The sequence below is a fragment of the Babylonia areolata genome, chromosome 20, assembly GCF_041734735.1.
Source record: "Babylonia areolata isolate BAREFJ2019XMU chromosome 20, ASM4173473v1, whole genome shotgun sequence".
Lineage (NCBI taxonomy): Eukaryota > Metazoa > Mollusca > Gastropoda > Neogastropoda > Buccinidae > Babylonia > Babylonia areolata.
The window spans coordinates 29,933,983-29,946,510 of NC_134895.1; the positions used below are offsets into that span (position 1 = coordinate 29,933,983).

The following is a 12,528-nucleotide window of genomic DNA, read 5'->3' on the forward strand; positions in this document are numbered from 1 at the left end:
CTACTGCTTGTGTCTGACTCTGGAAAAATTTCCCTTCTCACTCTTCTCGACCTGTCAGCCGCCTTTGACACGATAGACCATTCAATCCTTTCTTTTCTCTCTGATGAAAGCTGGTCAACTGATTCTGAATCTTATCAACACACAATACATTTGGCTAAGTCATCCACAATACAGGGTAAGTATGGGTAATTGCAAACAGCATGTAATTGCGAACGATTTGTATACTACCCCACTTCGAAGTGTTCTTAATGGTTGCATTTCACAATCTAACGTCTGCTTTGACCTTTTTCTAATACCTTAATGAATATCCATTTCCAAGAACCAGTCAAACATCAGCTATTTCTGGCTATTTCTGTGCTCTTTCTTCTCTTCACGCACCACTGCCAACCAAGGTTACAAACGTGCTCTCAAAATCTTTAAATCAGGGGAAGCAAGTTGTAGGACTTGAACTTTAACACAGTATAAAATAGTTGATTTGATCGAATATGTTGAATGCGCATTACCAGTGCTGGGAGATTTTAAGAAAGCATACTGGTGATAGGTCAGAACATCAGTTTTGACAGGAATCTGCAAAATAGTGTCATTTGCAATTAGACCATGGGATATTTTGACGACGCAAGTCTGTTTGCGAACGATGCTGCACAGTTACTGAGCACTCTCAAAAGGATGTTTGTGTGTGGTGTGGGATGTGTGTGTTTAAATGTTTGTCTGTGTGTTTGTGTGCATGTGTGATCAAAACCAACAATACAACAGTCTGGTGCAATGTTCTAATAATATGTTATGTCTAGTAAGTTAAAAACCTGCTCATGTTTTAATTGTCTTCATGTACCCAAAGCCATAGTTCGCAATTAGACTTGCCCATTCACATTTACCCTCAGGCACCCCTGCTATTTCGAACATATACAAAACGTTAAAAAGAATGAGCAGACAAACTTTTCCTGGTGCAACCAGTCGGAGAAAGCCTTTAAAATCAAAAGAACTGTTTGACTATTGTACAACATGTTATCTTTACACACACACGTTGAGCAGGTTGATTCAACAGGTCGATTTGACTGGATCATTCACAATTAGGCATATCTACCTTATTAGACAAATTAACAAAACAGAACAAAAATCTGAAAAGAGATAACAGCTGAAGCTAAGACTTCAAAATGACACATTTGAGATGTTGAAGAACCACTGACCTCATCTGCTGTGTTTGTGTTGAGAACCAGAACCAGGCTGCCTGGGTCACAGTATACGTTCAGGTAGCTCAGAAAAATGCGGTCCACACCCAGTCCTCTGATCCAATACAGAGCAAGTCATTCCAAGCTTTTTATCTCTTTTATAGTGACTGTGACTGTTTGCATTATGACGGTGTATAACATCTCTCTCTCTCTCATTCCAAACAGTAGGTGCAGGATTTGGATGGGCAATTTGTCAGAAGCATGTGTGTGGTGTATATGTTTGTGTCAGCAGCATGTGTGTGGTGTATATGTTTGTGTGTGGATATTTTATGGGTGCATAAACCTTTGCACATAAGCACAGTTATGTAGGTCACTGGGTGTGTATGCATCTGGATACAGACCTGCCTATCCCCTAAAATGCCTTCAGTAGTTTTCAGTCCCACAAATGCTAATTTTCAGTAGTTTGGGGGCTTCTACCAGCACTACTTACCTTCTGCTATGTATTTTTTAACCATGACCGACAAGTACCCATTTCTAAGTGTGCATGTCTTAGCACAAGCTACATACGCACACATGCATGCACACACACACACACACACACACACACACACACACACACAAACACTGCACAAAAAGACACAGAGAGAGAGTGAGTAGGAAAGAGAATTCTGAATTTAATTGCAAGGCCACTGACCTATATGCAAGAGGCCAAGAACAAAAAAATCAACTTGAGTGCCTCAGTCATTTTGTTAGCTGCAGTGAATGGAAGGTTGCATTTTGCCATGAGTTCCACCACAGCTGTTTCCGATCAAGTTACATCTTCAACAGAAGGCTCATGATCTGCCTTTTTTTAAATTTCTAAGTTTGTGATTGCCTGGGCTGACTTCAGTACAGTCACTGCACTGACCCAGGATAGGCTACTACTAGTTGAGTAGCGGGTCAACCATCCCCAACCCGGCGGGTACCCTGATGGCAGATAGGGGGATGGCCCTCAGATGAGGGTTAGCTACAATATTCATAGCCCCGGACCAACTGGTGATGTTCCTATCAGGATGGGACATGGCAGCAGGTGACACTGTTGCACCCACTGAGATACCCAATGTGTCTTATGAGGGCTTCATCATGTCATCAAGCGCACAAATAACCACTAGCCCCGGGGTGGGATCCTCAGAGAAACAATCGCCCCTGCGCTCACAGACAGGTCTTTGGGCCATGAACTTAGAGCAAAATAACACTGACAGAAACCCTGAGCGCTGAAGATGGAGGCGCTGGGCCGCATGGCACATTCTAACAAACCATAACACTGCCGATGACAATGTCAGACAGCCACATAATGAATGGCGCTCAACCATTGAGGTCCCTCCAGGGTGAGGCAGTGCCAGGCTCTGAGCCTTAACGAAGTCCACCCACAGCAACTGGAGGTCATTCACATCCATCTTGTCACACCATGGGATTGCAGAAGAAAGCGAGTGACAGCACCTCAGCCACATCCAAGAAGCATCGACCTTTGGGGTGATGCACTGGAATGCAGATGGGAATCTCAAACAAAAAGAATTAGAACATATCCTGCATGAGAGGAGCATCAACATCTGTTGTATTGAAGAAACCCATTTGCAATGTGAAAAAGCATTCAAAATCAGAGCCTACCAGAGCTTCAGGCTGGACAGAGCTGACTGACGCAAGGGCGGAATCCTGACGCTGGTCCAGAACAACCTTGATACCTGTGAAACAGCCATCCACAGGGAGAGTACGGAGTACCAGATGATCTGGGCCAAAGTAAATGACTCAGAGTTGCAATTCATGAATTTCTACCGCCCAAACGACTGACCACTGTCCCTCAATACCATTAGGTCCCAGACTGAAGCTCCATTGTTGTAAGCGACTTCAATAGTCACTCCCAGAGCTGGGGGTCATTTCCCTCCCACATTTTCTCTCAATTGCAAGAAATCATGGGGAGGGCCCCCCCCCCCACCCCCCTGTGTAAGAAAATCATGGGAAGTCCCCCTTATTTCTATCAAAAAATTTTCTTTATCATTGGAGTTGGGTTCTTGTCTTTTCCCAATGCAAATCTAAGAGAAAAATCAGAGAAAAAGAAAAGAGAAAGAGGGGGGCAATGACAATGACGATAATAAAAATGACAGTGGTGTTATTAAAGATCTCAACAATAATGACACTGAGATACAACTGTTTATTGTATTTCACATAAGATGGATCACTGCAATGCAATGACCTCAAATTCAACATCAGAATCAATAGCAAACAACGAAATAAAGGCAATGTACATAACTCAAACAGAAATATGATATAATATGAAATAATATTGTATAATACAATATATGTAATACAACATAACATAACATAATGTAATGTAATATTAATAATATACTATAATGAAATAACATAATAGTATATAACAGAATATGATAAGACTTGAACCATATCTTTCCTGAGGGATGCTGGGAATAACACCAAAATGACTCAACTCCCTACATGATTGTGACGGGAAAAAAAGTGTTTCACAATGCTTTATCCTTGTGTAGGGAGCATGAAAACTGGACCAAACAGTTTTGATGTTTGTTGTGATGCAACCTTTTTGGTCACATATATTTAGAATATTTCTTCATTTCACGCTTGCTCAATTGTTCATGTGTTTGTGTCAGCAACCTTTCGCATGTAAGATTGCACTGAAAATAGATTCTCAGTTTCGTAGAAGACACTCAGAACATGAAAGTAGTATTTTAAAAACAGTGAAAGAAAAGAACAAATCAACCAGCCAAGTAAACACACACACACACACACACACACACACACACACACACTCACACACATTTTTTAAAACCAGTACTGTGCCATCATCTTCACTGTCTATTGTTGTCTTCGCTAATGCCACTGTCATTATCATGATCGTCATTGTCTCTCATTTTTCTCTTAGATTTGCATTAGGAAAAGACACGAACCCAACTTCGATGACAAAGGAAATATTTTTTATTAAAATACGGGGGACTGCCCACGATTTCTCACACACTGTGAGAAATCGTGGGGGCGCCCCTCATGATTTCTTGCAATTGAGAGAAAATGTGGGAGGGGAATGACCATGATTTCTCTCAATCCCACAATTTCTATCAAAGTGAGTGAAATTGTGGGGGTGTCCCCCACGATTTCTCTCAAAGTGAGAGAAAGATTGCAAGAAATTGTGGGCTTATAAGGGGTACAGCCAGATGGATCGATGCAGAGAAGAAGTGGGAGACTGGCAAGATGAACACCCTCTCATCCTGATCAACTCCTGAAGTGACACTCCAACCTTCTACTCTAGACGATGGCATACTACCTCCATTCCAGATCTTCCTCACAGTACTGAAGATGTTCACAAAGACATCACCAGATAAGTTGGAGAGCAGTTAGGAGGCAGCGACTGCAGGCCAATGTTCCTTGCAATCAACAGGAACATAGCCAGCAGTCCAGTGCTCCCTCACTGGAACTACAAGTAGGCAAAATGCTGACTCTTTAGTCACCATACCAACGTTCTCACCAAGAGCCTCCAAGTCCAAGGTAGAGACATCAACAACATTGTCAGAGACCTGCAAGCCAGCATCCTACAAGCAGCCCATAAGCCCATTCTATGAGGTGCTCGAAAAGAGTACAAACCCTACTTGTTGAACAAGCTGCAAGAGCTACAGGACAAGATTTCAGAAGCCACACAAGAAGCTGAAAGCAACCTGTCAGATGAGAACCACTTGCAACTCAGATAAAGGTCAAATTCCTAAAGACAAAGATCCAAGCCAGGCACCAAAGATGGAAACAGAAGGCCAAAACATCCATCTGGTTCTCGAACAGCAGGCTTCAGACAATTTCACAAGCAGGAGCCAGCTGGGGAGTAAACGAAGAGATACTCAAGTGCAATTACCAGGGAGCAGTCAGGCCTCATCTTGAGTATGGCTCAGCAGCCCTCGCGCTGGGACTATACGGTGTAGGGGCACGTCCCCCGGGTGGCGGATGGGGGAGCCCTCCCTTTGGGGGTTGCACCAAATGATATGGAATAAGGTGCCGTGGACCCACATAGTCTAGGAGAAGGACAACTCTGATTTCAAACCCGGGCAGATGGAGTCCGTTAGCCTCAGCAGGCAGTCCTTCCAAGAGAAGGAAAACTCCCAAGAGAAAACCCGGCCAACTGTAAACCGTTACCAGAACAAGAGATCACCAAAGATGGCGCCGCAGTGGCCTCTCTAAGGGGTGTGATCTAGTCAAAACTGGCTGTGCACGCACTCTATGACACATGGCTACGCAGACAACACTAGACTGATGTGGTGTCGTCTTCCTGGACCATGGCCGGGGGAAGACGGTGCCGGGCCCTCAGCCTCAAAGGGGCCCATCCACTACTACCGACCACGGACGCGATGTTTCCCAGACTCTTCGGGGAGAACAGATTGGAGCACATGGGCAAGCAGCACTTCGGATCGTCCACTGGAATGCGGAAGGAGTACAGCGCAAGAAGGTTGAGCTCCAGCGGTTTCTGCATGAAAATGCAATCAATGTATGTTGCATCCAAGAGACTCACCTCAAGAACACTCACTGCTTTTTCATAAGAGGTTACGAGTTGTTCAGACAAGACTGAGAGAACAGACCAAAGGGAGGCCTCATCACCCTGGTAAGAAACAACATCCCAGCGGCAGAGACCCAGAGTTCTGGTCAAGCTGATCTCGACACAGAATTTCTGGGAGTCAAGTTGGTGTTGCCAGGCATGTCAGTGACAGTCCTCAATGTCTACTCACTTACAAACCAAATACAGCTCGACTCTATCCTCATTGACTCCCACAGCTGGATCATCACAGGAGACTTTAACAGCCACTCACCCAGCTGGGGCTACCAAGATCTCAACAAGAAGGGAGAAGATGTGGAAAACTGGGCAATCAGTAACCAGCTGATCCTCATCAACAGTCCAGAAGCTCCACCTACGTGCTACTCACAAGCATGGAGGACCACAAGCACTCCTGACCTGGCCTTTGTGACAGACGACATCCATAACATTGCCCAAAGGGAGGTGTCGCCCCAGCTTGGAGGCAGTGACCACAGGTCAGTGATCATTACAGTACAGAGACATTTTGAAACCCATCCCACCAGGCTCCCAGCAAGCTGGAATTACAAGAAGGCAAACTGGGACCTGTTCAAGCACGAGGCAGACAAGAGGACTTCTGCGCTAACACTGTCGCACCACGACATCAACAAAAATGCCAAGAAATTTAATAAGGCAGTATTAGACGCAGCGCAGGCAGCTATTCCACGAGGCAAACGCAGGAACTACCATCCCTACTGGACACCTGAGCTCGACACCCTGCACAAGACCCTCAGTGAAGCCAGGGACATGATGGAGAGCTCCCCCACTGACGAAAATGTAGAGACACACAACAGAGTGAAAGCTGCGTTCATAAAGGAAAAGCTGCAAACAACACGCAAGAGTTGGCAAGACAAGACATCCTCCCTGAACATGGAGACAGACATGCAGGGGCTCTGGAAGCTGACAAAGAAACTGAACGATGACAACCCCAGCAGAGGCAAGACCGTAATCGAGCAGGACAACCAGCTGAAAACAGAAAAGGCCGCAGCCAACACCTTTGCGGAACTGTACCGAGAGGAGAGTACGATCCACATGTCCAGACAGCTCATCAAGCAGGTACGAGAGGAAACCACGAAACTTATGACATCAGACCCACATGGCACAGATGACAGCTGTACAAGCGAACCATTCACCATAAAGGAGCTGAAACAAGGCATTCACAAGCTGAAGCCTAATTAAACTCCAGGGCCTGATGGTGTCACTGGCGACATGCTGAAGCACCTGGGACCAACATCCAGAACAGTGCTGCTTCAGATCTTCAAATACAGCTGGACAGCAGGAGTTGTGCCTTCCATCTGGAAAGAGGCAGAGATCATCCCGATCCCAAAGAAGGGAAAGAACAAGAAGGACTCCCACAGCTACAGACCAATCAGCCTTCTGAGCTGTGTCGGCAAACTGCTGGAAAGGATGGTCAACCGCCGCCTCACCTTCCTCCTGGAAACACAGAACATCCTTTCACCTATCCAGACCGGCTACAGAAAATTCTGCAACACAGAAGATCAACTAGCCCTCCTTGTCCAGGACATCGAAAACTCTTTTCACGAGAAGACACTGGCCGTGTTTTCTGACCTGTCGAGAGCGTTTGACAAAGTGTGGAGGGAGGGCCTCATCCTGAAACTTCTCCAAGCCAGCGTACGTAGCAAGATGTACATGTGGATCCACCACTACCTCTTCGGCGGGACCACAAGGGTCAAACTAGACGGCTTCCACAGCAGAAAGGTCAAGCTACGTGAGGGTGTCCCCCAGGGAGGAGTGCTTTCCCCAACACTGTTTCTGTTGTATATCAACGACATCAGAGACAACATCATGAAGCACGTCTCCAACAGTCTGCACGCAGACGACCTGGCAGTATGGACATCTGCTGAACACACCAGCATGTCCTCCTACTGGCTTCAGGAAGTCGTCAGCAATATCGCCACATGGACAGAAGACTGGGGTCTTGAGCTCAACACCACAAAAACCAACGCAACACTCTTCTCTCTCTCCACCGCCAACAAGCAAGTCAAGCTGAAGCTCCAGGGACAGGTCTTGCCCCAGATGGATATACCAACATTCCTGGGTGCCAAGTTGGACACCCGCCTGACCTGAAGGCCCCAGATTGAGGAGATGGAGAGGAGCAGCATCCGCAAGCTAGCCCTGCTGAAGAAACTGGCCGGGATGACTTGGGGAGCAGACAGCAGGCTTCTGGCCAGGGTCTACATGGGAGCGGTCAGACCCACCATGGAGTACGCCTCAACCTCGTGGGGCACAGCCTCCAAGACCAACAAGAGCCGGCTCGACAAAGTCCAAAATATGGGACTACGCCTCATACTTGGAGCCATAAGGTCCACGCCGATCCATGACATGGAGAAAACTGCTAACGTCGAGCCCCTGGAGAGAAGACACGACCTGAAAGTCCTGATGCAGGGAGAGAAGCTCAGAAGACTGCCCTCACACCACCTACACCACAGACTGGAGCAGCTCACCAAGAACCGTCTCAAATGTCAGAGCCTCAACCACCCATATAAAGCACTCAAAGCACAGCACAGCGATGTTCTGGCGGCAAAAGGGGAGTCTTGCACTGACCTTGCCTTGCCTGACTGGAGGCTTGACCAAGAGATAGAGGCCACCATCAGCCTCAGAGTTCCTGGCATCACCACCAAAGACCAGCAACCAGCTACTCTCAAGATCCTGACTCTGGCCATGATAGAGGAGTCCTACCCAGCCAGCTCCTGGACCCATGTATACACGGACGGATCAGCGGAGGAAGCCACACACAACAGAGGCAGTGGTGTCTACGTCAGATTTCCCGATGGAGAGCACAGCAGCATCGCACTCTCTGGAGGAAAGCTCTGTTCCAACTTCAGAGCTGAAATCCTGGCCATTAAAACATGGACATGGAAAGCCCCTTGGCAGCATCTCCATCTTCACTGACTCAATGTCCACACTCCAGGCCCTAGACTCCCCTGATTCTGATCCACTGATCCAGTCCCTTAAGGCCTCCCTCGCAACCCTTACCCAAACAGCCCCAACGACCCTCCAGTGGGTGCCCACACATGTAGGCCTCCCAGGCAACAAGTGCGCAGACCACCTTGCTAAGGAAGGAATCCAGCTCACACAGCCAACTGTTCCTGCCACGTATGAGGAAGCAAAAACTCTCCTCCGCAGCAGATTCCGAAGAGGCTGGGTCACCCTGAACGGAGGCTACCAGGCACACCAGGATTCCATCAGGACACTGGAGAGGAGACACCAGACTACCATCTACCACCTTCGCACAGGACACTGCGGCCTCCGAACACACCTGAAGAGGACTGGAGTGGCAGCCACATCCCTATGTGATTGCGGCCAGGCTGACCAGACCCCATCCCATATTCTCCAAGACTGCCCCCTGTATGAGAAGATGCGGCAGCAGTTCTGGCCTGGGGGTGCTGACCTCAACACCAAGCTCTGGGGGACGGTAGCCGATCTTCGCCGGACGTCCGAGTTTGTGGCATCCCTCGGACTTCGACCCTGACTTCGTAGCTGTCGAACGCAAAAGAAAGAAAGAAAGAAAGAAAGCTCAACAGCCTGGTCTACATCAACAAAACCCCACCAGCAATCCCTAGACAAGGTCCAAAACCAAGCCCTCCAGATCATCACTGGATCCATGTGATCCACCCCAATCAAGGTCATGGAAGAAGTCACTGCTATACAGCCCCTCCACCAGAAGAGAGACACAAAAATCATGGTTCAGGCAGAGAAATTCAAGTACCTGCCTCAACATCCAATGAGCAAGATGATGCAGATCCTGACAAATAACCATCTCAAGCACAGTAGCTTCATACAAAAACACAAGAGACTTGCCAGGGTGCACCAGGCTGGCTTGCCATCTTCCACAAGCCAGCTAAATCCCTGTGACATGCTGCAGCCATGAAAAGATTTTAAAAATCTTCACATATCCACATCAGTTCCTCAGGTTACCTCAGGACACACTGGCCATGATTGCCGAGAAGTACCCAGAAGAATCCTGGATTCATGTGTACACCGACAGCTCAGCAACTAGCACTGTAATTGATGGAGGCACAGGCATACTCATTAATCTCCCAAGGAACACACCTCCATGGCAAGGATACCAGCTGGGAAGCACTGCTTCAACTGCCGGCTGAAATTCAGGCCCTCATGCATGCTGCAGCCCTGATTCTAGATTCAGAGCAATAGCCGAATTGTTAAAGCGTTGGACTTTCAATCTTTGGGTCCCGGGTTCGAATCTTGGTGAGAGCACCTGGAGGGTAAAAGGTGGAGATTTTTATGATCTCCCAGGTCAACATATGTGCAGACCTGCTAGTGCCCGAACCCCCTTCGTGTGTATACACCTGCAGAAGATCAAATACACACGTTAAAGATCCTGTAATCCATGTCAGTGTTCAGTGGCTTATGGAAACAAGAACATACCCAGCATGCACACCCCCGAAAACGGAGTATGGCTGCCTACATGGCAGAGTAAATAAACAAAATGGTCATACACGTAAAATGTTACATGTTTGTCTGAGTGTAAGTGTGCGTGCCTGAAATCTGATTGAATGACACAGGAAACGAAAGATGAGCGCCCAGTGGCAGCTGTTAGTCAGCTCTACCCTGGTTATGTAAATGACCCCATGTTTGTAAAGTGCTTAGAGCTTGGTCTCCAACCAAGGATAGGCGCAAAAAAGTATCCATATCAATCAATCAATCAATCAATCAATCAAAGTTGTCTGTGGAAAATCGTAATGGTAGGCAGGTCTGTGGGTATAAAGTATATGAAATAGTTAATCATGTAAAATTTATTCCTTTAATTCTCATGTCATTTTACCACCGCTAAAGTATGTGTCATCTATGTGGTTTACCTTGCTGTGATAAAGAGACCATTGTTGTGAAAACCCTCCAGGAATATTTGGTTCTCATATTCCAGTAAGGCCATGACGTTTGTTGCAGTAATGACTCAGCCTGCAAAAAAAAAAAAAAAAAAAAAAAAAAAAATTCATTATATTGGTTACATTTCAGTTATGTGTTAACACCTCAACCACTTGAGCTATGCAGGCACCACTTAAACATTTTCACTTTTCTATTTTGTTCTTCTTTTTTTTTTTAAGAAGAAATTATCCTTATACTGTACTCTAATCCAGAAAACTGTTCTGGGTGCTTATTTTTATATAAAAACTTATATACACACACACATATATATATATATATATAAACACACACACACACACACACATATATATATATAGATGTGTGTGTGTGTGTCTGTGTGTGTGTGTCTGTGTCTGTGTGTGTCTGGTAGTGTGAAGCACCAAGTATTTTGGTGAACTGTCTGTGTGCTTGTCACCTCAAGCTTTCAGCCTTCACTGCTGGCTAGCACCAATGCTTAACAACACTGTGAGAAAAGAGCTGGCTGCATTAGTCTCTTCTGCCACAGCACAGCCTCTCCACTACAAGCCCTATGTAGTGCCTCCATGTGGCAACACATGTCCACTGGATGCCTTGCCAAGAACTGTCAAAATAGCAGATGAATTATTCAGTTAGAAGTTCAACAGTTCTTTTCAACTTTGTGAACACACAACATGCTTCCGTTTTCTTACTTCTGTTTTCTTTTACTCACACACAGTTTCAGTTTCATTACTCACACACATACTTAAATATATATATATATAGATAGATAGATAGACAGATAGATAGTGGTGTGTTCTGTGTCAATGTGTGTGTGTGCGTGTGCATGTGGTTCATAAGATTGTTTATCTCACTATTATGTGTATCCTTTTATACATACTACATGGATAGCATGTGTTCGTAAGCCTAAATGTGTTTGTTTCCATGAACAAATGGGTTTTTATAATGTGTGCGTGCTTCTAGTGTTTTTCGTGTGTGTGTGTGTGTGTGTGTGTGTGTGTGTGTGCTGCCTGCTGAATTGGTGGTAGCTGTGATAGAGCATTGTCTTTATTTTTTTAGTACCATACTTTCATGGTAACATTACTGTACAGCAGGTGAACATGCTTGAAGAAATGGTGGAGACTAAATCTTTAGCACATAGGATTACAGAAACAAGTACTAAGATTTTATGCATTTCTGTACTTCTGAATTTCAAATTTCTGCAGACATCTGCCATTACTTGAATGAGGACGGGGAAAAAACTGAAAAAGTAAACAAAATGACACTACCAGGAGTACCTTTTGATGCTATATTGTAAGACTATTGTTTCCTTTCAACCTTTTCATACTTCAGCACTAATAAAGACCATGCACAAGTTCAGTTGTATGTCTGTACTTTAGAACTGGATAAAAAGGTATAGTCAAGAGCAAACAAGAAAACAGTTACAAAAAGTGATGCGTACATATTGATTTTTACTTCATGCTGGATGAAAAAAACAACTGAAAAATATCTAAAAAGATTATTATTTTTAACATTAAATTAATGGTGCACATTATCCCCAATCATCTTGAATCAAGCACATTGTTCATATAATCATGTTAAAAGCAGTCATTTATCAGGATCTATGATTAATATTTGCAGTTTTGTAAGTCTACAATCTTTCCTGAACCTGTAAATATATTAAATGTTTATGTACATGAACAGTTTTTGTGTCAAAGTAATTTCAGTATTGCTACCATCAAAACTGCAGAATCAGGCACACACAGAGACATTTTTGGACACTGGCATTCAGCCAGTAATAACCAACTGAAAAAAACAGAGGTATTCTGTGTACTATTCAGATGATTTCATGAAGAGTTTTGACCATGGGAATCTGTTGGTTGCAAT

General features: G+C 45.3%; 1 protein-coding gene across 1 annotated transcript in view; it reads right to left on the bottom strand.

Annotated features, from left to right (window-relative positions):
- LOC143295387 (DNA repair endonuclease XPF-like) overlaps positions 1-12,528 on the bottom strand; it is a 223,768-nt gene that overhangs the window by 209,516 nt on the left and 1,724 nt on the right. Inside the window, exons 2-3 of the mRNA XM_076607056.1 lie at positions 10,620-10,719; positions 1,185-1,281 (exon numbers count right to left, since the gene is read on the bottom strand). Of these exons, the coding sequence (XP_076463171.1) occupies positions 1,185-1,281; positions 10,620-10,693 (171 nt within the window). The 5' untranslated portion in view covers positions 10,694-10,719. The remainder of the gene's footprint in view (positions 1-1,184; positions 1,282-10,619; positions 10,720-12,528) is intronic.